The 22,558-nt window shown below is 40.9% G+C and overlaps 1 protein-coding gene across 1 annotated transcript in view; it reads right to left on the reverse strand.

Moving 5' to 3' along the window:
- Window positions 1-22,558, reverse strand: part of pip5k1bb (phosphatidylinositol-4-phosphate 5-kinase, type I, beta b) — a 29,659-nt gene that overhangs the window by 1,399 nt on the left and 5,702 nt on the right. Inside the window, exons 2-14 of the mRNA XM_054610442.1 lie at window positions 19,244-19,342; window positions 19,054-19,122; window positions 18,156-18,286; window positions 15,204-15,321; window positions 12,697-12,849; window positions 12,110-12,409; window positions 5,819-6,021; window positions 5,413-5,496; window positions 4,589-4,637; window positions 4,399-4,483; window positions 3,524-3,682; window positions 2,261-2,387; window positions 51-174 (exon numbers count right to left, since the gene is read on the reverse strand). Of these exons, the coding sequence (XP_054466417.1) occupies window positions 51-174; window positions 2,261-2,387; window positions 3,524-3,682; window positions 4,399-4,483; window positions 4,589-4,637; window positions 5,413-5,496; window positions 5,819-6,021; window positions 12,110-12,409; window positions 12,697-12,849; window positions 15,204-15,321; window positions 18,156-18,286; window positions 19,054-19,122 (1,602 nt within the window). The 5' untranslated portion in view covers window positions 19,244-19,342. The remainder of the gene's footprint in view (window positions 1-50; window positions 175-2,260; window positions 2,388-3,523; window positions 3,683-4,398; window positions 4,484-4,588; window positions 4,638-5,412; window positions 5,497-5,818; window positions 6,022-12,109; window positions 12,410-12,696; window positions 12,850-15,203; window positions 15,322-18,155; window positions 18,287-19,053; window positions 19,123-19,243; window positions 19,343-22,558) is intronic.

Here is a 22,558-nt window from a genome sequence, read left to right on the forward strand (position 1 = left end):
TGAGAATGACCCCAATGTGACCTGAAATAAGAAAAATAGAATCAACTCACCAAGTAGACATCGAGAACAGATCCGTCATCATGGTCTATGTCCACATCCATGGTGCTCTGCTCTGAAGTGAGGCAGATAGCACTGTCTTCCAGGGTAAACGTGGAGCTGGATGCAACGTCCTCTCTAAAACAGAAAAATTGAAAAATATATTTTCATAATAACCTGTAGAAGACAACCCTGGGAGTTTATTGTCTGGGTCAAAGGCGGTTAAAGTAAAGCAGTTGTCTAAACAGTGCTTGGAAACTGATGAAAAACATACTCTCCAGAAACAAATCACACACTATTGCAGAGACTCTGACATCAAAGAGACAAAGAGATGAATCGACTGCGAGCAGGATGGGAACCCTTTCTGCTGCCGGGCCGGTGTCTGCTGAAACACTGTCTGCTGAGTCTCAGAAATGTCTCACAGGAAAATAACAAAATCTGGCTGACCAGATTTGACCACAATGACTTGTCAAAATGAGACTGTTGCTGGGAGAGTATTTACCACAAATACATATACAGATACAAACAAACATACAAATGGGATTATTGTAGAAAAATGTTAAATTTATGTTATTTTGGTTTCAGTTTTCATTCAAATATGCCCTATTTCTTTAACAGAGTCGAGCCAACTGAGCCGTCACCTTCTGCGAGAGCAAAAAGGATCCCTCCCTACAGCCAATACAAATGCATGTTAACCTAAAGTTCATTTGATTTAAACTAAATAAGCAGCATACGACTTGCAACATACAAAAACAAGTACTTCAAGTAGGAAATCCAGTGCAATCACATGTTTATCTTTAAATGTAGCTTGACCATGGGGCGACTGTGTGCAATGTTGTTCATCCTCCCTTTTTTTCCATTTCACCCACCAGGGGGCAGCTTGAGCTATTTTCCTTGTTTGTAAATCAGGTGACTCCCTGATAACTTCAACGATGGGTTTTTACCCTTTTATGACATGTGATTAACTACTTTTTGTGTTAAAAGTCCAGATGAAAGCCAGGTGGAGAGGGCAGCAGAGGAGTACCGTTGTAGAGATAGATGGATGGATAAAGAGATGCATGTAAATAAAAGCTTTGTTTTAAAACAACCCTAACCTGACACAACACAAGGTGTTACCAATGTAACAGGCAGACCAGCTGTCAGACAGGGATTATTGTTGGTGGCTATACAGTCGCCACTGCACCGCTTGTCCTCTTTTGTCACAGTCTTTCTGCAGCATAATGGCACAGAGTAAAGCCATGTCAACGCCGCTGTTTAAATATTTATGAAAACAGTTGACAGAACAATGTCAGCGCAACAGCAGGTGACCGATGAAGAGACAGGACCGGGCAAGTCACACAATGAAGCCTCAGAGAGCAAGCTGAACCTGACACCGCCGCAGAAGGAGAGGTGAAAGATGGGAAACACGTAGAGGGCAGAGGACGAAGTTTGCAGACAGCAAGAGACAAAATGAAATTTGCCAGATGATATAGTGTAATAAAATGAGTGTGTGCTGTAGGTGTAATAGAGCCTGGTTATGTAACACGGCGATTATTATTTTATATTGTACGTAACATTTCTATCAGTTTTTACAATTTGATATGAGGTTATAACTATTAGTCAACACTGTACCATAAAAACACAATAAATGATGTGGCAAGAGTTGGATAAGGAAATTAAGTCAAGCCAGGAAAGGCTTTTCAAGAAAAAAATATATTCAATTTCATGAAAAGAGTTGTGTACTTAATAATAATAATAATAATTAAGCCTTTATTAGTCCCACAATGGGGAAATTCGGTTCTCTGCATTTGACCCATCCCGGAGGAGCAGTGGGCTGCAATGAAGCGCCCGGGAAAAAAATGTCATCCCTCTCTTGTAAATGAGAGAGACTAACAGTAAACAGCATCACACCACTAAACCTTTGTATTTAGTGTCTGTATGTTGTGTAGGATGGGTATTGGATGCATGTTGCCAAGACAGATGAGTCACCTGCTCCATAACGCACGTCACCAATAAGACCATGTGACGTAAGAGGTCTGACAGTAACGTGGGAGTATGTGAACGTGTGTTTGTTTTGGGCGTGGCAAATTCTAATGCCTTCCTTCTCGTCCACGTGTACAGTAGCATTTCATCATGATTTTAAGGTGACAAAGTACACGTTACAGCCTTAAATCGACACAGAGCGTCATAATATAATGAAAGAAACCAGAAATAGTACAAAAGGAAAAACTAGAAGACACCGTACCTCTCCTCTGTTTGGTTGTCCACGTTGACAAAGATGGAGGAGTTGGAGATGGTTCCCATGGAGGAGCCCTCGTAGAAGGACGGGTTGGCAGGGACCAGATCTGGACGCAGGTACGAGCCGAACACAGCTAAGGTGAAAACATTCACATGCATGTGATGTCAGTAAAGGAAAACAAGTGAACACTTTCCTAATTTCCATTAGTCAATCAATATGATCATTGAAGCGTATAGCTATGGATCATCCACCAGTAGAAAGGAGAAAGATCTAGTCTTTTAATTTCAATGTGCTTTCTGTTGAGGAATGTTTAAACAAGCCTAATGACTGGGACAAGGCAAGGCATGAGGATTTGATTAAGTTAATTGTTTAAATGTTTCCAATAAAACTGACATATTTCTTAGTAGCAATCTCATGCTTCAGAGCAAAACAGATTTCCCTGCCCTACTGATTTAGTAACCGTAAAGAGAGTCGGGAAGTGTAACTATTCCAGTTGCTTCATGGTATGTTGCGTCACAGCTGGAGACACTGGGGAGAGTGCTCTGTTGTAAGGAGAAAGAGGACACATGACCTCATGACTTCTCTGTCCACTCCACACCCTTGGTTCTTCCGGCGTGGCATTGGCTAACACTCCTTCATCGTATCAAACACAAAGGTCAGACGCTGCTGCTGATCCTGTTCATCATTGCAGACACTTTCTTTCACCCTGTCTCAAACAGCTGATTCATAGACCTTCTTGTCAGATTATGATTATGAGGGAGAGTAAAAGGGAAAGTGAGGATAAAAAAGCTTTAACTACATGACTCTTCTTTTACACATGCCCTATGGACACACACGTGCAAATTCTGTAACTGACTGGCTACTAATAACAAGATGGCCTCTGTTTTCTTTTCAACAAGGACAAACACTGTATCAACTAGTGTCAGCTGGCCCCCCGGGACAAGAGGACAACATTTTTATGCGCAAATGAAAGTGGCTGTTTATGAGCCTAAGTGTCTCTGAAAAACTAATAAGCCATAGAAACTTGAGACTGATTAAGGTCTTAACAGATTCTGAGGCAGTTAAGAGAGTGACATGTTGAGAATAAAGGTAAAATGACAAGTGCATGTATAATAATCGTTTAGGTTTTGAGTTACAAACAACCTACTTAATAATTCGGGCACTACTATGAACATCCATGAATGTTGTCAAATATCCAAGAATAGAACTATAACTGTCACAGTGAAAGTGAAAGTGAGATTTTCCTAGAAAAGTAGTTGTTTTGTGAACCTTGTCCGTCCAGACTGGCTAGGCTGTAAGCTCCTCCCAGCTTGTCCCTCCTGTCCTCCCTGTTCCTCTCATCTGCATGCGATGACAGGATCTCCTGTGAGGACGACTTCAGAGCCGTGATGGACGTACGAGTCCTCTTTGAAGGGGAGAATCGAAGTGCTGCAGAGCAGAAAGGAGCATGTCAGGGAAAGAAAAGGAAAAGAGAGTGATACAAATTCAAGGAAGCAGAGGCAGAAAGAGTAAGAGGAGCAGATCATTGGAGAGAGATAGTGAAAAGAGACAATTATCCTGATTGGAGCAATGTTCGCACACAATGAAAATCCAATGCCAAAATATGCAGTTAAGTCATAAAAGAATTAGATTAGTTAGAATGCACAATGACGATAACACAAGTGTCCCCTAAACCCTCCTTACTTTGCCTCCCAAGCAGGGCATGAAATTAAATCCTTTCCTGTCATCTCCCTCGGACGGGACTTGGCGACAGTTAATATCACGGCTAAATCCCCAAATCTTTGCCTCAGCCATGTTCATTTCCACAGTGGGGCCCCATATAGTTGCAAAACATTGTTACTATATTTGATGTTAAAGTGCAGTTCCAAAACACTTCCTGGCTTCAACTACACCCAGGCCCATTATCAGATCAGCAGTTTATAACTGTCTACTTTTGTTTCTGAATTGCCAAACAACAAACTTAATTTGTTTTGAATGTGCACACAAATGCCCAGCCGTAGACAACAATAAAAATCATCTACAGATTGACTCTTCTCATCAGGCCAGGATTTCCTACTTCCCATTGCTGCCCCTTCTCTTTGTTTGTTTTTGCATGTGGGCTGCCTTCCCTCCCATGTGCGACGAAGATCAACCTGCAGACTTACGCTGAGTCTTTCTGAAGACCCGTGTGCTCATGAACTTGAGGAAGCGGCTGGCATAAAACCCGGGCCGGTGCACCGAGACTGAGTCCTGAGGACAGGCAGAGAAAATGCAGGGCTTTTATCAGACAGTTACCAAATAAAAGGCTCATTAATGAAAGCAGCAGTGTCAGATTTGAGCAGGCTATCAACTCACACCATCGTACATCAGGGCTTTCCACGAGTGTTCCAACTTTTTAATGAACCTGGGGAGAAACAAAACAAGAAGAAGCCTTGTCACAAATATATCAGCTTACCCAAAAACGTCCCCTTTATGCTTGATCAAACTTGAGAATCTTGCCCCTTGGCACAAAACAAACTCAGGTCATTTTTTTTTTGCATTTAAGCAGAAAATACATCAAAGTTGAATGTTATGTAACGCTGTTGAGGAGGTAAGCAAGCAACCAGAAGTAAGGCAGGATGAGCTGAGACAAATTGGCCTGTTCATCACTTATTCCTCCCTGACCCGATCTCACCTCGCCCACTCCGTGTTGCATCTAATGCCTCGACCAACCAGGCTGACATAGTGTGCCAAAAGGCCTCCTCCTCTGTCACTTGACGCTTTCCCTCTCAGGGAAAGGCAAAAATCAATTTGTAAATAAAGAAGACTTATAGGCTGGTGTGTTCATTTAAATCATGTTGGATGTAGTCCTTTTAGGATCGAGGTAAAGTGGATTCCCATCAATGCAGGGTGATAATTCAACAATAAGAGGTCTTGTCATAGGGCACACAGCAATCGCAGCCTTGGTCAGTCCTCAACTATTCATGCATATTTTCTATAAATTGTCACATCTTTTTTGGCCATTGATGAGACATTTTAGATCTCAGAAACTGAGACAAACATTTCTGTAGATCATACAATCAGATATAAATGGGTTTCATGGCCCCGAAAGTCATCAGAGCCAATCAGTAATTATAAGAAAGCAGACATATTAGAAACAAAATCATAGCGGGTTTGTATAATCCCATAAAGATCAGTACCTGTATGACTGTAGGATATCAATGATACCCAGGAAGATGAGCAGCTTTTCTTCTTTGTGTGTTTTGGCAGGGATGCCACCCATCCTATAACGTAGTAAAAACAATCCAGCAGTCAGAGAATAGCTACTGTTCTTCTTCTGCAAATATTTATAAAAGAGGCACTTACAGTATTTGTATTCATGTGTCTCGCTGTTGATACGTGGAACAGTGGCTGTGTTTGTATTTGTGTAGCTATGGTTATGTGAGAGCCTGACTGTGTGTACACTGTCTGAGTGTCCTGTGCGAGGTATGAACACAGTTGTATAACTGTGTCTGTTAGAAAAAAGGTGCAGATTAAGCGACAGACAGAGGCAGAGTGTGTATGCCCAAATATGTGTGTATAATATGTGCATATGAGCCGACTCACGTGTCGTCAGTGGTGAGGGCTTCTGCAGCCTTTCCGTCTCCCTGGATGGACTCCATGGCAGTGGAGTAAAGCACCCTCTGACCCACAGGTCTCCTCCCGTCACCCCCTGCCTGGCCCGGCTCACCCCCCTCTCTCTGGCTCTGGTCCAGGATATGCACACCAAGCAGCAGGCTGTAGTCCATGATCTTAAAACTCTCCAGCACCTATAGCAAATTACAAGACATGCAGTTGTTATAAGAAGAATCATTTGATAATGAATAGCAACAAGTTGGATTTAAATAACAGGACTTTTCACATTTTCTATGACCTCTGTGAACTCTGAAGAGATTACTCTCCTGGACTGGATGCTACACCTTCAGCTTTTAAAAGCACATTTTTTTTCCTCCCAAACACTTTCACAGCCTATGAAGCACTAACGCCTCAAAGGCTGTGAGTTATTAAAATGAAACATCCTGTTGAAACCAGTTTTGAGCTAAATAAACAAGGTGTTTCTCCACAGTGAGTCAAGTGTTACACATTGACCTTCAGGAGCCTTTTGCACAGTTTCCCAGAGACTCTGCAACTTAATGTTTCCTAGTGTTCCAGTAAAACAGTCATGGCCAGTCAAGGGTAGAGAGAGAGAGGCAAGAGCCTGATCTGGGAAAAGGGTCAGGGTCACTGTCAGGTAGCAAGTCTTATCTTATGACCAAGACTGGTTTATAAGTCCTGACGTGAATACAAGGGTGTGGCAGAGAAAGAGAGAGAGCATGACTTATCAGAAATAAAGAGGTGAAAGCTATGTGCAAATATAGCCTACTATCCATTCAATCCCTTCAGTCAGAGATAACAAGAATGAAAAATTTAAAACAAATTGGTAAATCCTCAGTCAGAAATCTCTATGTATCAACTGCTTCAATGTGTGTATCATTTGAGGAAAATGCACAAAGAGGAAGTTTGGGAGGTTAGGGAAAACCAGGCTTGAGAAGAAACTGCCAAAAACACTAAAAACCCTACAATAAGACTAAGTTAATCATTATTGTCTGGGGCATCACTTACACTCCATAAGTAACACAACCTAAACCCAATAAGATTGGAGACAATAAAAAAAAACTTGTGTTGTAATCAAAGAGAGTATTGACCCAGAATCCAGAAGAATGCGAGACAAGAGTTTTAGATACACACATATACATACATATTTTAAATGCATGGTCAACAAAGAACATATTATCATTATTTGTTGCCAATCCAGTTTGCTTATGTAAAAAGTCATAGTCCCACAAAGTCATACTCAAACACACACACACACACACACAAAATAGACTTAATGACTGACTCAGGCAAACACTGGGGTTGTTGTCTGAGCTTTGCCTTTTCCATATCAACAATTTGCATCCCTTCAGTCAAACTCCCCCAGCCTATTCAAACTACAGCCGTTCTGAAACACCACACTGCCTACAGAATGCCATTGCTGTGCATCGTGGCTCCAGCTTTACCAGGCAAACAATCAAACCATCACAGCAGAAAGAAAACAGCCAGATATTGTTTGAATTAAAATACTGTTTATATGTATAGGCAAAGAAAAATAGTAAATAATCAGTTACTGAAGTGGATTACTACTGATTCTTAGAGGCATGGCAGCCAAGTGCTTGGGTCCTGCCCTCTGCTCTCATCTCACATACAGCTTTGTTATCTCACAGTGAATGGGAAAGGCTAATCCTCACACTCCTGTAGGGATTGAGAGTTGTCACAGCATCCCCTGATCTTCAATAAATCTCTGATGTTTCTCAGTATATTCACCCCTGAATCAGTCCTCCACCTGTCTATCTCTGAGCCATTAGGGATGTAGAGATCCCCTTATTGTTCACTGGCGTGCCCCACTTTGCAGTGACACTAATACTCATCAAGCTTTCTTAAATCTGAGAATGTCTGCTGGAAAGAAAACAGCTTTTATACTCCTTTTGTGAGCCTGTTGGATCACTCATACATTGCCTCTGATTCCAGTTACAATCAAAGGAATGTCTCTGCTAAAGTATGCATCTATAATTAATGAATGTTGTATTCATTAATTATAGATGTTGTTGCTACCCATGACACAACATATTCAATTAGGGACATATGGCTTTTCAATTTTGTCACTTGTTCAGACTTGTAAAGGCATATAGACTTTATCAATAATTGTCTTACATTAAATTAGGCCGAACAACTTATTAAAATAAAACTGTCTAACTATAAAAATGTCATTTGTGTCTGTTCATTCTCTCTGACACTGTGAACATAAACTGAGGATATTAAAGTTAAGTCATTGCATAAGATTTCATTTGACTATACAGAATTAACTGGAAACTCAATAACTGCTCCCATCTCCATAATGTGATATCAGGAAACATGAATGAAAGTATTCAATGATTCACAATTAATAACAATAATTTCACATAACAAAGTTGTATGAAGATCTCTCTGGAGCTGAAATGCTTATTCAAACAAGTGATTAATCAATCAACAGAAAACTAATAGGCAACAATTTACTCAAATAAAAATAAAATAATCAAATCATTTAACACAATTCCTTAGAAAAAATGGCAAACATTCCTGCTTTTGACTTCTTGCTTCTTCGCTTTTCTTTTTCTTTTTTCTCTGATGGTAAACTGAATATGTTTTACTTTCACTTTTAACAAGATTGTTGGGCAACTTGGGGACTTTTGTATGCACTTTTTCAGTATTTGCTAACATTTTATAGACCAAGGAATTTGTTTAATAGGGAAAATAATCAGCAAATAAATCGATTATGAAAATTATTATTAGTTGAAGACCTGTGTAACTAACAGCCATGTTTATGAATGTGGTTAAGGATCCTGTTGAAGCCTCACTCACTTCTGACTACAAGGCCAGGGCCTTGGTTTACTGCTGCTGAGAGTGACAGAAGCCATTGTTGTCACAGGATCCCAAGGCTGAGAAGAAGGGGAGCCATACAGTAAATGGTTGTTTATGATTGGCTACACTGGCTGCTATGCAACCCATTATTGTCCAAGAATGCATGCCTTCATTGTCCGAATCGTTATTTCTGCACTTGTTTGTGCATGCAATTAAATTACTCCTATTTCACAAATTCTCAAACAGAGTTATGACGGTACATAGATGTCATTTGGCCTTGGTTTTCCTGAACATGAAGAGGTCTCCACTGCCAAACATGCAGCGAACATCAGTGTCTCAGCAGCTTGACATCATCATAAGCAATATCACCCTCATGCCGGTCTCATTAAATCACACACACGCACAGAGAACGTCACCAGAACGTTACAAACACAGACTCACTCAACAATAAACCCTCTCTGTCTCACTCTTTCTGTACAGTAGAGTCCAACATGAATTATTAATGCCTTGTGTTGTTTTGGTATCAGGGGAGCTGCAGAGTAATGGAGAGTGTCGACCGAAAAGGGAGAAAGTGTGAAACCCTGTGTTTCCCTAGCAGTGTCCCACATATCAGAAATATCTGATTCCCTCAAACACATTGCTCATCCTCCTCTTTATCTCATCGCTTTCTGCTTCAACTCAACTCAACTCTGACCTCCCACACTCCTATGAAACAGAGACCCCAACACTCCAAGCGCTGGAAAAATAGCAATAAAAAAATGTTTCAGTGGCCTCATCACATATATACTTTCATTGGACAACAGTCCCATTCCACTTCCTCATTCCCCTACGACCTTCGCCCCCTGTTGCTCAGCTTCTGCCGCCCCCTCCTCTGTGTTTTGATCCACAGCCTCAACTGGGGTGACGGGGTTAGCTGCTTACTCATGGAAATGGACAGCAATTCTGCTTAGAGGGCACTTTGCTTCCCGCTCAGGAGGCGAGAGCAGGAAGCCATGACAATAACAAACTGTACAGCGCAGCTGCTGCTTAACAGCCTCACTTACATACATACAGATATGCACGCCGTACCATATACTTTATACATGCATTATGTGGCACATAGAGGCCTTAGTGGGTAGATTGTTCATGTCCGGGGGTAAATTTGGGCAAGGTTGTAAATGGTAGTGTGCTCTGAGTTTATGGAAATAATGATTTAGCGTAGTAGAGATTATGCAATTCTGGCTGCAATCTGCCTTAGAAAACATTAAAAATAAAATAGAGGACATCGACAAAGTCAGCATATTGGTTAATGATGATTAAAACTGTCAAAACCTGAGGAGATCACTTAAAATTCCTCTGTATTTCTGGTAATCTTTCTCTAACTCAGTATCACAAGATCCATGTTTGAGCTCCTGTTAAAGGGCTGGAAAAGCAACACCTGTTCACACCTGTTCAAACACACCTTTACTGGAAGGATACTCTGCTTTCCCCAAAGAGAAACGCTGAACCACAAACAAGTATGGCATAACCCAAAGATTTACTGTTGCGAAAGTAATTTCTTGTAGAGTTACATTTTCTTTCCGATAACAAACAAGGAGAGAAGAACTGAGAACAGAAGAAAAGGGAGCGCTGTTGCCTAACAGGCTAATATAAATATACCTACAGCAACACAGTGTTCATTACCGCTGACTCGTTCCATGCTCCATCAATCACGGTTTGGTAATAAAACCAACACGGTTCTTCCATTCCAACACACTAATAATTTAAACATTTAACCTGAGGTTTAATGGAAAAAATGAAGTTGTTAACTGAATGGTGCCATGCAGGGTTGCCAGGTCTGTCGGGTTGGTCGGGCCCCGAAGGAAGTCTCTGGGCCTAATCTGTAAGATCTTTGTCAGATTCCAGGTTGAATATCAGAGCGTGGACTCCACAGAGAAGCAGTGGTGTGTGTGTGTGTGTGTGTGTGTGTGTGTGTGTGTGTGTGTGTGTGTGTGTGTGTGTGTGTGTGTGTGTGTGTGTGTGTGTGTGTGTGTGTGCGTGTGTGTGTGAAGTTACTGTATGTCGAGCAGAACAAATGGGATTACAACACGGGGGGCTTTAGGCTCTAAACCCCATCATTAACCAGCCGCTATGAGAGTAAAACACATTAAATCAGTGTCTGGAAGTCACATTGGCTTCAGCCATAAAGCTATCCCAGGAGGTCATCCACCTTGTCTTCACTAAGAACACAGAGTAGGAATGTCACTGCACAAGCATATATTATGTTTGTTCAGGAACCAGCCCAAAAGAATTATAGCACAGATCGACGACCCAATGTTTAACTGTTGTCCAATCCATCTCTGGATTTCTTTTAACATTTCTAGCACATAGCTCTGAGTTGTAGGAGACACAGTATCTCAGTTTTTGTTATTTTAGAGACAGATGTCAAGCAAATCAGCAATTCAGCGCTTCTGTTCTATTTCCTTTGCTTTTTAAAGATTGGAAGCTTGTTCCCTCTCTACAATTATGGTCCACAAACATGTCAGCAAAATCTTAAATGTATTGTACATGGTCCTTTAGTCTTTCTCTGACACTGATGCAATGTAGATAGACGAAAAAGGATATAAAATGAAGTCTGGGCTATTTTCAGATATTTTATTTTGAATGTTGTTTATATTCATGCTACTAAAAGCACGGAAGTACTGGTGGATCACCGGAGCACCACATTATGTCTCCTAATAAACTCCAAATATCCGCCTCCAGCAGACAGTCTCCTGGCTTCTGCGTTAAAATAGAGACGAATGCAAGCCTTTAGATTGGAGGACTATCTTTGGATAGAGCTCCGAGTCTCTCACGCTACCAGGATCATGTCTTAATCACATTCAGTGTTTGGAGAGCTGTCATATACTGAAACATTGCAGCCCAGAGATGGTAGAACAGAGCCCAGGGCAAACTGAGAGCTTACACTGAACACACAGTGGAAACACACTGCAGGCCTACTGACAAACACATGGAAAATTGTATTTTGTCCCATCTAAGATGAGCACACACACTTTCCTGAACTAGAACACAATGTAATTAATTAATCAAATGTTTAAGCTTCCATAATCGGTTACAAGAATGAGAGGTTAGTTATGTTCTTTCAACAGCTATGGCCCTTCACTCCAGTGAATTCCCTGGTTTAAAGCAATCTGCTCTAAACTCTGATATGGCGCAAGACACAATGTCCATGTGGGGCTGCACACAGGTCAACATGTTTTAGCAAAGGAAAGAGAGGCATCAGAATTCAACAGAAATGGCCTTTTGAGGGAAAATATTCTGATAATGAAACAGAATTTCTTTTGAACAGCTTCCTTTTTATGGAATAATAGTGACCTTCCTGTTGCAGTCCAATTAAAGAAATGTCCAATAAACATAGAGAGCGATAAGAATGAGCATACATACACAAAATCACTTGCTCCACATAGTGCTAAAACCACTTACCCGACAGTCTCTCTGCAGGGTCTTCATTAGGTTGTTGTACGTCTCTGCGTCAAAGTAAAGCCCTTCTTCATGCATGTCCTGGAAGTCCAGGTCTTTGAAGGTCGGACAGGCCTTTTCTCTCTCTTTCCTGGACGCTCGTCTCTTGTAGGTGGATCCCTTCAGATCGTATTTGTAGTGCATTTTGACGGAGCGCGGCAACACGTTGTTCATTACCACCAGTCGGATGTTGATTCCTCCAGACTGGATGCAATACAGTCCGTAGAATTTAGGCAGCAATGTTCGTGGGTTCTGGTTCAGATTCTGTGATGTGAGTAAAAGAAAGCTTGACTTTATCAGACTGATGCTACTTGAATAATTTCTATTCTACAGTCTAAATAATTGAGTGATATGCTTTTCTATCTGATAGTGCCCTACAGCTGGAGCTAATGAGTACGTTCACTACATCTGACTTATGCCACCTAAGCATCTGACGAGTGATCTGTTCAAATTCAACACTCTGTTTTAGACTCACATTCAACATTCAGACGTGGAGTTTTGCCACCTCACTAAGTGCTGGAGACCTCATGAATCAACTATAAGTGTCTCACCATATAGTATCCAGGCAGTAATCTCTGGAGAAACTTGGCCTCTTTGTGCTGGACGGTTTTAATGATGAACTCGTCATCGCTGGTTAGGTAGAAGAGAGAGCCGCTGGCCCCTGGGTTGGTAAGCTCAATCAGAGGCTCATTTACGAGGGAGTACTGAGGGAGGAAACATACACAAAAAAACATTTTAAATCAAACAGTAGTCAAACTTCAAGAAAACAGTTCAACTTGGAACATATCCAGACCTTAACAGCTCTAAACACATAAGCTATAGTACAGAAAAAATGTAAACACTATTTATGTAAAATGTGATTAAAAAAAGATCTGACTCTGTTTATAGAGATGTTGAAACAGGAGTGGGGCTCCCCCAAACTATTTTAATTTGGAAACACATAGCTTTCTTGAATATAGTTATATGTTGTAGCATTGACATTTCCTAGCTGAAACTAAGGAGCCGAGCCCATCTCATAAAAACAGCCCAAGAGCAAATCCACACAAAAATGCATGACTGTCCGGATAATTGTAGCTGTATAATGTCAACTTTATCAATGAAAGTGGGTCTCTTTCTACATTATCTTTATCATGCAAATATACTAAGGAGTTGCAATGAGAACTGCAGAATTACCAGACCTATATCACATCTGGATGACAAATCTGCCTGCTAAATTTTAATAGGATCTACTGACATTAGCCCTCGCTGCCAACAAACAGGCAAACTGTTCACTAATATGGACATTAAACAGAAGCTCCTCAGCCGAAGGTAATGAGAAGCAATTACTGCTTATGCTGCTTCTCAATAAAACACCAGAACAGGTCGAGAGCCTTCATCCCACTGTGGCAAGCAATGTGTGAGGGAGAGACTGTGAGAGCAGCCAACTGAAGAGAAATGTTAGATGTTAATCAGTGCGTTATGAGAGCAACATGTTCAGAGGAGAAACACTTGAGGCTTCCGCTCTTCCTCTCCAGAGACTCTTCCACTTATGACCGTTTGCAGTCACGTAGAGTTACAAGCACAAACACATCCGCTGTTTGTTGCATTTGCATTCAGGATACTGTTTGTGTGTGTGTGTGTGTGTGTGTGTGTGTGTGTGTGTGTGTTCTCTCTTTTAATTAGACTCTGCTGTAGCCTCTGTCTGAACGAATTCATCGTCACCTCAAGGACATCAATCATGAGTACATCCTCTAAGCTGCTGTGCCTCATGCTATCCTCCCTCTGCTGCTTTTAAGTTACATTTCGCCCTGGTCTCTCTTCCAGAGCCCTTTATCTTTCACTTGTGCAGAAATTAATTCGTCATTCAAATACAAGAATGTAGCTTGTGGGGTTTTGGAAGGCTTACAAATGGAAAACGGCAACATAACATAATAAAGCCCAAACATTACATTACATTACATTACAGTCATTTGGCAGACGCTTTTATCCAAAGCGACTTACAATAAGTTATGCACAATATTACACAAAATCTAATTTTATTCTGAGAAAGAAGTGTATGTGCAGAGTAGGGATGATTAGGCAACAAGGTATACCCTTTCATGAGCAGCAAATTACGTTAACATAAAGGATGGCATGTAGAGCTCATAAATAATGGCTTTGACAGGGGTGTTTGAACATCTTTGAAGACATTACTCTCTTTTTCTCTCTTTTCATTCAGCTCTTGGAGCTGGGTAAAGATGTAGTAATGAGGACGCGCTCCGTTAGCTCAGTTATTACCTCCAATATCCCCACCACCTCAATGTTTTGCCTTGACTTTATCCTCCCATCCTGTCTGTCCCCTGCACAGATGGTGTGCAGCATTAAACGCCCACTATTCAATAAAATACAGGTTGAATTGGATGACTATTAAGTACGCACTGAGGTGGAAGATTAGTGCTCAGTCAATGGGAAGTAATTCAAGAGAGTTCTTAATGGGTGCAATGGTCATTTTCCTACTTGTATATACTTACATGCACAAATAGAAACAATGGAACAAAATCAGATTGAACTATTCATGTGGACAAATAACCACTGAGCAGGAATATAGTGTGTGTGGTTCAGTATAGAGTACCGGAGAGTTTTTCAACAATGTTAATTGTGTTGTTTTGGCACATTAATAGATAGAACTACTTAAAGCAATATGGAGGGAAATATGCATATTCAGTTTCTTTTGGAGAGATGAGATTGATACCAGCTCTAGATATAGTTGTTTTGTGTAACCCATACAAAAACAGTATAAAAACTACAATTTGTGGTTTTAGGTGGGGTTATGTGCCGAACAATTTCTTGGCAGTGATATCCTGCCCAAACAACCAGTGGAGAAGTCACTGTGAATAAACCTATTTCCTTAAACATCAAACTATTGCTTTAAGTCATTTTCATTTTTTGGGGATAAAACTCATAGTGTGTAAATTTAATCTGATGTTTCATATTGTCTAACTTAAGGTATATGATGTGAATGCTTGATTTGGGACGGAATTATCTTGTGAAGGTGGAACAAACAATAACCAGTTCCGTCCCGGGTAGGTTTTAGTCTTACCAGGTAGTCGTCTGGTTTGATGCCGAACAGATCCCTGAAGTAGCGGAAGGCCAGCGGGGCATAGGTCTTGAAGCGAAAGTCAGGATAGTGATGTGCTGGGGTCAAGTTGCTTCCCTCACTGGGATGTGTAATGAATAACCAACCGCGGCAGAAAACAAAAACATATATTGGTTTATTAGATACATTTTTCCAACAATAATTCAAATAAGGTTGGAATAAGAAAACCTTTAACATTATATAGGTGAAAAGTGTCACAACACACACAGTCATTCTCCAACCAAGGATCACATGCAGGCAGCACCAAGTAGGAAAGTGAACCCTAACACCTGATCTTTGTACCCGGGCAATTGACTCCTGTGTATCAGTGGGCCCTTGTAATGTGCTCCACCCATGCATGAACAGGCTTCAGTAAAGTCATCCCACGGAACCCAGATTCACCAGTATTGTGGTGACAATCTGGCCTGTATAGAGGTCTTCGCCTGGAGACTGAATGTGGCTCTGATTACTGGATGTAAACAATACAACACAACACATGAGCCTTGACTCTGAGGGGGAGAAAGGGAGAAGGTGAAAATATAAAGCAACAAAGACACAAAATAACCCCAAAATTTTGTTGCTTTGACTGGACCTTGAAACCGACCTTTCTGAAACGGGTTTTGACAAAGACATGTGTCCCAGAGGAACACAACGATACAGGAGTAAGCCCGTCTGATATGGTTAGAAGGACTCAAGTCTATCATCACGTAAAGCAACCACACAGACCCGAAATGTACAAGAAGTAGGTTAATAAAGAGTTTTATTTTCCAGGGCGCCTCTAAATCTGGTTAATATATTGAGGGACCTGATGGGTTTCTGGGTAAAGAGGCTACTGCCTTGTTGTTTTATGCTGGTGCTATATTCAGTAATGGGATACAGGGAACAGTCAGGCTCTGCTGTGTAACACAATACCTGTGATTACTCTACAATGAAACCTGATTGCTCTGTTTAGCGTGTGAAGGAAACAACAATTATCTATCATCAATGACTGACAGTCCATGATGGTAACATACGCCTGGCATGGCAACCATTCCCTGTATCCCATTATATAATATACATTGCTGGTGCTATAATATAGCACCAGCATAAACTACACACTTCACCTGTATATGTTTTATTCAATCTGATCAGAGAGCAATATATGTGTGTGTGTGTGTGTGTGTGTGTGTGTGTGTGTGTGTGTGTGTGTGTGTGTGTGTGTGTGTGTGTGTGTGTGTGTGTGTGTGTGTGTGTGTGTGTGTGTGTGTGTGTGTGTGTGTGTGTGAGAGAGAGTGTGTGTGGGAGTCAAAGTGATCTGCCACATCTCCAGCCATCCAAAACTAGACTGACAGGACAAACTGTGGAAACAGCTTCAGAGAGGTGCAACAACAAGAGGAGGAAGAGAGGGAGAAGAGCGGTGAGAAGGAGGGAAGCAAAAGCGCCTGAGAGCCGTCCCAGCCGCTCTCTCGGGACACTACTGTATTTCATTGACAAGAAAGAGGGGTTTGTGTTTGTGTGCTATTAAAGATTGGAAACACTTAGAGAGGTAAAGAGAATTAAGAGGAAAACATTTATGACAGACATCAAATTTCTTTGTGTCTTTGTGTTGTGTCTTTTGTAATTTTCTTTTTCCCTAACCGCCTAACCTTGATTTTTTTTTTTTTTTTCAGTTGGCTTTCCCTTTGAAAAGCTGGCCCTTTAGATTACTACAATTTCAGTTTAAATTCACCGTCATGTGAAAAGGCATGACATTAGTTGCAGATTGTGGATGATATAACAAGCCAGTTGAACAATTCATATTTTGTACTTCACTATCTTAGCAAAGCAAGAGATGTTTGTTAAACACTCATCACTGTAGGGCAGACACAGAAACCAGGAGTAATGTTTGGGTTTGGTTGCTGAGCAGTAAAAGGTCTATGTGCGTGCCAAGACCAGGTTTGCATGAACCATTGTGAGTTTGCATATCCTGGTGCAGCATTTCAAAGGTAAACCACAAAGTATTCCTAATTTGACTCCAATCCTCTTCATGAAGCTTTAAAGATAAAGACACTCCCTGGATGCAGGGATCATTGCATGTTTTCCAGGATAAAACATACAAATCATGGTTTTAAATAGGTCCCCAAAACTGTCTGTATTTTCTACTGTGAGACAGTTGCTGGTGAGTGCCTGATCAACTGTATAAATACAGTATGTGTCAAGAGCATCAACCATACACTAATGTATGTGTGAATACATTAGTCACACTTTGAAATATTCCTGGGTCTGTTTTGGATGATGTCAAATGTCTCTATAAGCTGATGATGTGATTGTGAAGACAGCCTGAGATGACCACACACTGACATGTGTTTTTGCACTGTGGCAGAAAGAGGCACACAGTAAGCTGATTTCACAGTTCTTGGCAGGATAATCCACCAGAATAGTTTTATCCCTGCATCACGACTGAGACTAGCAAAATTCACTTTGTCGATAAATGATGACAGTTGCAGTTTGTGGTAGCAGCGTAATTTCCTTGGACTGGATGTCCAGCGCCTGCAGTTTCCACTTAGCATAATTAATAATAGTTGTAAATGTCTTTAATGCAAGACCAAGACATATAATATCTGGGCGGGCAGACAGACAAAAAGCTTAGTCTTTAGTTGCTTTCCATTCATTCACTTTGCAGAGTCAGGAAATTGTTGCAGCCAAAGAGCAGCCTGTTACCACCTACACATAATGTGTTCTTATGTCCTCTGATTCACTGGCTCTTGTAGACCAAATAACCTTGAGCTAATGCAAAAGTCTCGCTGTTATTTTGAATGACAAAAAGCAAATCAATTAACTAACATGTCGATTGCTTCAGAAAATGTATACATGATAGAAGATGTCTCCCTGTGTAGAGAAGCGGTGTGTGCAGGTATAAACGTACGTCTGTGTAGGTTGACACTACACAGCACTGACCTGGGCAGAAAGACACTCTCCACCACATAGAAGTCTTGCATAAGCACGTCTCTGTCAGGCTTGGAGGTGAGGTTGCCCACTGTGTAGCCAATACCAAGTTGAATGGCCCCCTTCAAAGCCGATGACGTGGTCTAGATGGGAACATAAAAGACAATAAACAACCCATAAGTCAGGCTGTTAAATCACAGTTATCCTCATTGCATTCACTAACGGATGTTAATGTGAAGCCCAAAAGTGATAACTAGGGTTGTAAAATTTGCAATTTAAGGTAGAAAGTGTTCATAGAAATTGATGGCAATATTTAACATGTCATAAGCAGATAGAAATTTTTATTAGCAGACATAATTTATTTATTTGCCAAACTCCTAAATTTGCATGCTAGATCAAGGTAAATTCCTCATTAATGGGATGCTGGAAAATTTTCTGTACAAGCGATGAAAGAGTGTGCTGCTAAATAGTACAATTTTGTAGTATATATTTCACACTCACACATTTAAACCCTAAAAAGGCTGAGTCATAAACACATAAAAAAAGTCCTTCTAAGTCCCAACCCGAAACAGTAGTAGCTGTTGTGGAGAGCCTTTTAATGGTGTCATCTTAAGAAATGCTGTGGTGACGGCTTAAGTTTAAAAAAAAAGGAAAAGAAACAAGTGTGACCAGCCCTTGACTGATCTCTGGCAGCCAGCCATGGCAGGGGTCAGTACATTATGTGCTGGAGAAGGACATTTATAAGGACTCATGTGACTCACAGGCTCAGAAGTAAAGACCTTTTGGTCTTGTTGGCTCTCAACAGCAGTATTCTAAATGAAATGTTGTGGAAGCAGGTTGACATTCATCTTAAGAGGAAAATAAAATCATACGCAGTTAAGCTCATGTATGAATAGTCATACTTTTCTACCTTTTTGTATGTTTTCTCTCTGCTTGTGCTCCAAGGCCCTCCCATCCCATTTTCTGCTGTGGTAGACATCTGAAAGAGACGCAAAGGACGGAAATAAAATGGGATAAAGTAAAATTACTGGTGCTAATTTTAAAACTTAAAATTGCTATTTCCATCATAAACGACTGAAAAAGTAATAAAAAAAACTTACCTTGCCTAACGTAAAGCTGTGCCCGACAAAAAAGCAATCAGGGCGACATCTCTTGATTGTCAGCCAACATCAGGAGGTTTGGCTCTGTCAGGGGACCCTCTGCAAGAGAACAGACGCACAAGTTATTATTACATAATGAAAATAAAAATCAGGGCAAAGAAACGCTCCCAGCCTCTTCATAAAATGAAGTTGTTCCAAGTTAACTGATGTGACTGAGGATGGGATGGAACATGTCCACCAGCAAAGAGACCTTGATTAACTGTGATAAGTTTGAGGCCACTTTAATGCAATCGCTCTCCTGTTAATCTCTGCCTGATAGCAAAGGCAAAGTCTATTTCTAAACTCTCACTGTTGAACTGGCCTCCAGTCACTTGTGAATGTTTACATAAATGTTTGTGTGTAATAACCATTCCATCACTTCTTATGAGCCTTGCTCTGGAGAACAATACAATCCTGATAGTCAGTTTGGCTGTCGATTCACAAACTAGACTGTGCAGACGTAGAAAGCACACTATCATAAACTGGCACCTTCGTCCTCCTTTGACTCTGACTTCTTAATTTTGGTAATTCATTCCATATTCTAGGCCATGTGTTCGGTGTGTGTGTTGGATAAATATCACCTCATAAAGAAGCAGAGCTGCAGAATGTGTATGAATTAGGTGAAAGTGATCTGGTGGTGCTGCCCAGCTTACAAAACCAAGTCCTTACTGAGCCACAAAAAACATCTCATTTCCTCATTTGTTCACCGTGATTTTTTACTCTACCACTCCCTCTCACTCTCTTGTAAATGCACCTGCAGGTCTCAAAGCCGTGAGTCAATATCTCTCTGTTTTATCTGCGCTTGCGGCCATGTCACCTGCTCAGGGACCAACGATCACATCCCTATCAAATCAAAATCTATGCACTGAGAATGTGCACACTTTATGACACTTGTTTTGAAAGTCTTACTACCAGATAGCTACAGTTCTATAACCAAGTTACAATGCTGCAGGGTGTAATTCCTATCAGAAGAAGCACCAAATATGTTGTAGCCATGTTTAAAAATAGACTTCAAAGGGAGAAGTGTGTCTTAAGATACTACATGTTGTCACACACAAACACTGATTCAGATTATAAAAGAATGTAGACACTAAACTATTATCTCCAGACTGGGTCCTAATCTGTTCACCAGCTCTTATGTTGCTATAAACAAGGAACAACACAAACACTGATTAAATTTAGCAGGAAGCACAACTCCCAACTACAGATATTTGTTTTTGTTTGGGTATATGCTTCATTTATACCTTCTCTATAACCTTTAAAATAATATTCAGTAGTTTTGTGTTACCATCTTTGGAAAGTTGGAAGGCACATATGGTCACACACGTTTTTTGCATGACTTTTGTGTGACTGGAACTTGAAAATCCTGTTAACAACCTTTACCTTTGTCATTGAAATTTATCAGAATATTTATCTTAACTACTGGGCAATGAGGTGTTGATCCACCTGAGCCATCATACTGTAGGACTGGCTGTGTGCTCTGAACCTCAGGAATGTTAATGAGCCTCCCGGCCTGTCTGGCTCTCTGCTCAGTTCTGGCCTGAGTGTCAGCGTTAAAAGGGATTGTTTGGACCTCTCTCTCTCTCACTCTCTCTATCCCTCTCTCACCTGACCCCACAACCCAGCCGGTGCTCCAACAGACTGTTTCCAGAACAATCCATGATGGGCCTGCAGCTGCAGTGAGCAACAGCAGGTCTGTTATTCATCTCTCAACAAAAGAGAGGCAGACAGATGGTTGGACATGAGGATGGATGGATGAATGATCCATAATCAGCCGTGTCTTAACACTGTCACCCAACCTCCCTGCACATACCCGCACCGGCATACGGGACAACAAGGAAATAAGAGAGCACATGAACACACTTTTAGACATATGTAAAACGATGCTGAGTAGGGAGTCACAATTACAGTTACTGAGAGCTAAAAAAAGCAATGTAACATGAATGTAAAATCAATGCCTCTGGCCGATTGTGGATGTTTTGTGGTCTGGATGAGGACCAAAAAGGTAGAATTAAACAACTAATCAATAAAAAGGAAACTCTGTACTTGAAAGTCTAAATCTGAATATACCTTGCCTGTGTAGAGGGTTTGAGTTGTGGGTTGATTATGCACCTTTGTGAAAGTAAAGCTGGATCATAAAGACTTTATATGTTGAAAAAAGAAATTGATTGAAAGAGAACAAATATTTCCATTTCTAGTTCTCAAAGTTGTCAATCTTGGAATTAAACAAAAACACACATATACTGTACAGAGAAGAAGCAACTGTCAGGTAAAAATGTCCCAAAAACAAAATGGTGCAACTACAAAGTCTCTTGCAAAACTCACCACAGCTCTTCCTGTGTCTTTGTCAAAACCCAAACTTGGTCAACACTTTTCAATCACTTCATTTTTCCTACTTGTAAAGCGCTTTGTGACTTAAAAATTGCTGTACAAGTAAACTTTGCTTTTCTCTCCGTCAGTCTCTCTGTTCCAAAACGACTCTCTTCCCGCTCTTCCACACACTATTGTCAGAAACTCTACCACCCTTCAAACAAACACACTTAAGTGCAGATCAAACACTGGCTTTCACGCCATATCTCCTCCATGGTTTCAGGGATATTGCCAAGGGTGCCACTCAGCCCCTGATATAAGTCAAATAGCCCCACTGTAGCCAAGCAGCCTAGGAAAACATGTTGCTGAGAGCAGACATTCTGACTACAGTCTGGTATGATAAAAAAACTGACCCAATGCATCTGAACTTTCAAAAAAACAACAGGCAACTTAATCAATCATGCCACATATGTGTTATAAAACACATAAAAACATAAATAAAAATAATGATCTCTTCTCATAGGGAGACTTGGTTCTTTCCAATAAGTGACAAAAGTGGAGCAGCAATTTCCACAGTAGAGCACAATCATTTTCAAACCTTCTGATCATGAAACCAGAGCTGAGAGGTATTCAGTCAAGGAGGCTCCCACAGTTTCTTTCACCAGGAGAAGGATACTACATATAGGTTCCTTTCTGCTCTGCTTTGCTTCAGTCCCCAGATACTATTGGATTACTGCAGCAGATTGGAGACATAATGGAGAATCAATAGCAGACCAGCAATGCAGGGCGCTGAGGACTGGGCTGCTGGGCTTCCATGACCTTCACAATTCCCGACTGTGAGATGTTAGATAAGCACAGATATCTGGATTTGGATGGATACAATCAAGAAGATGCATGGGGAGTCAGCTTAGCTCGGCCTGCAGGGGATCGGCTTCATCGACTTAACTGCTCTGATCCTTGACTACA

This window comes from Anoplopoma fimbria, chromosome 13 (genome assembly GCF_027596085.1).
Source record: "Anoplopoma fimbria isolate UVic2021 breed Golden Eagle Sablefish chromosome 13, Afim_UVic_2022, whole genome shotgun sequence".
Classification (NCBI taxonomy): Eukaryota; Metazoa; Chordata; class Actinopteri; order Perciformes; family Anoplopomatidae; genus Anoplopoma; species Anoplopoma fimbria.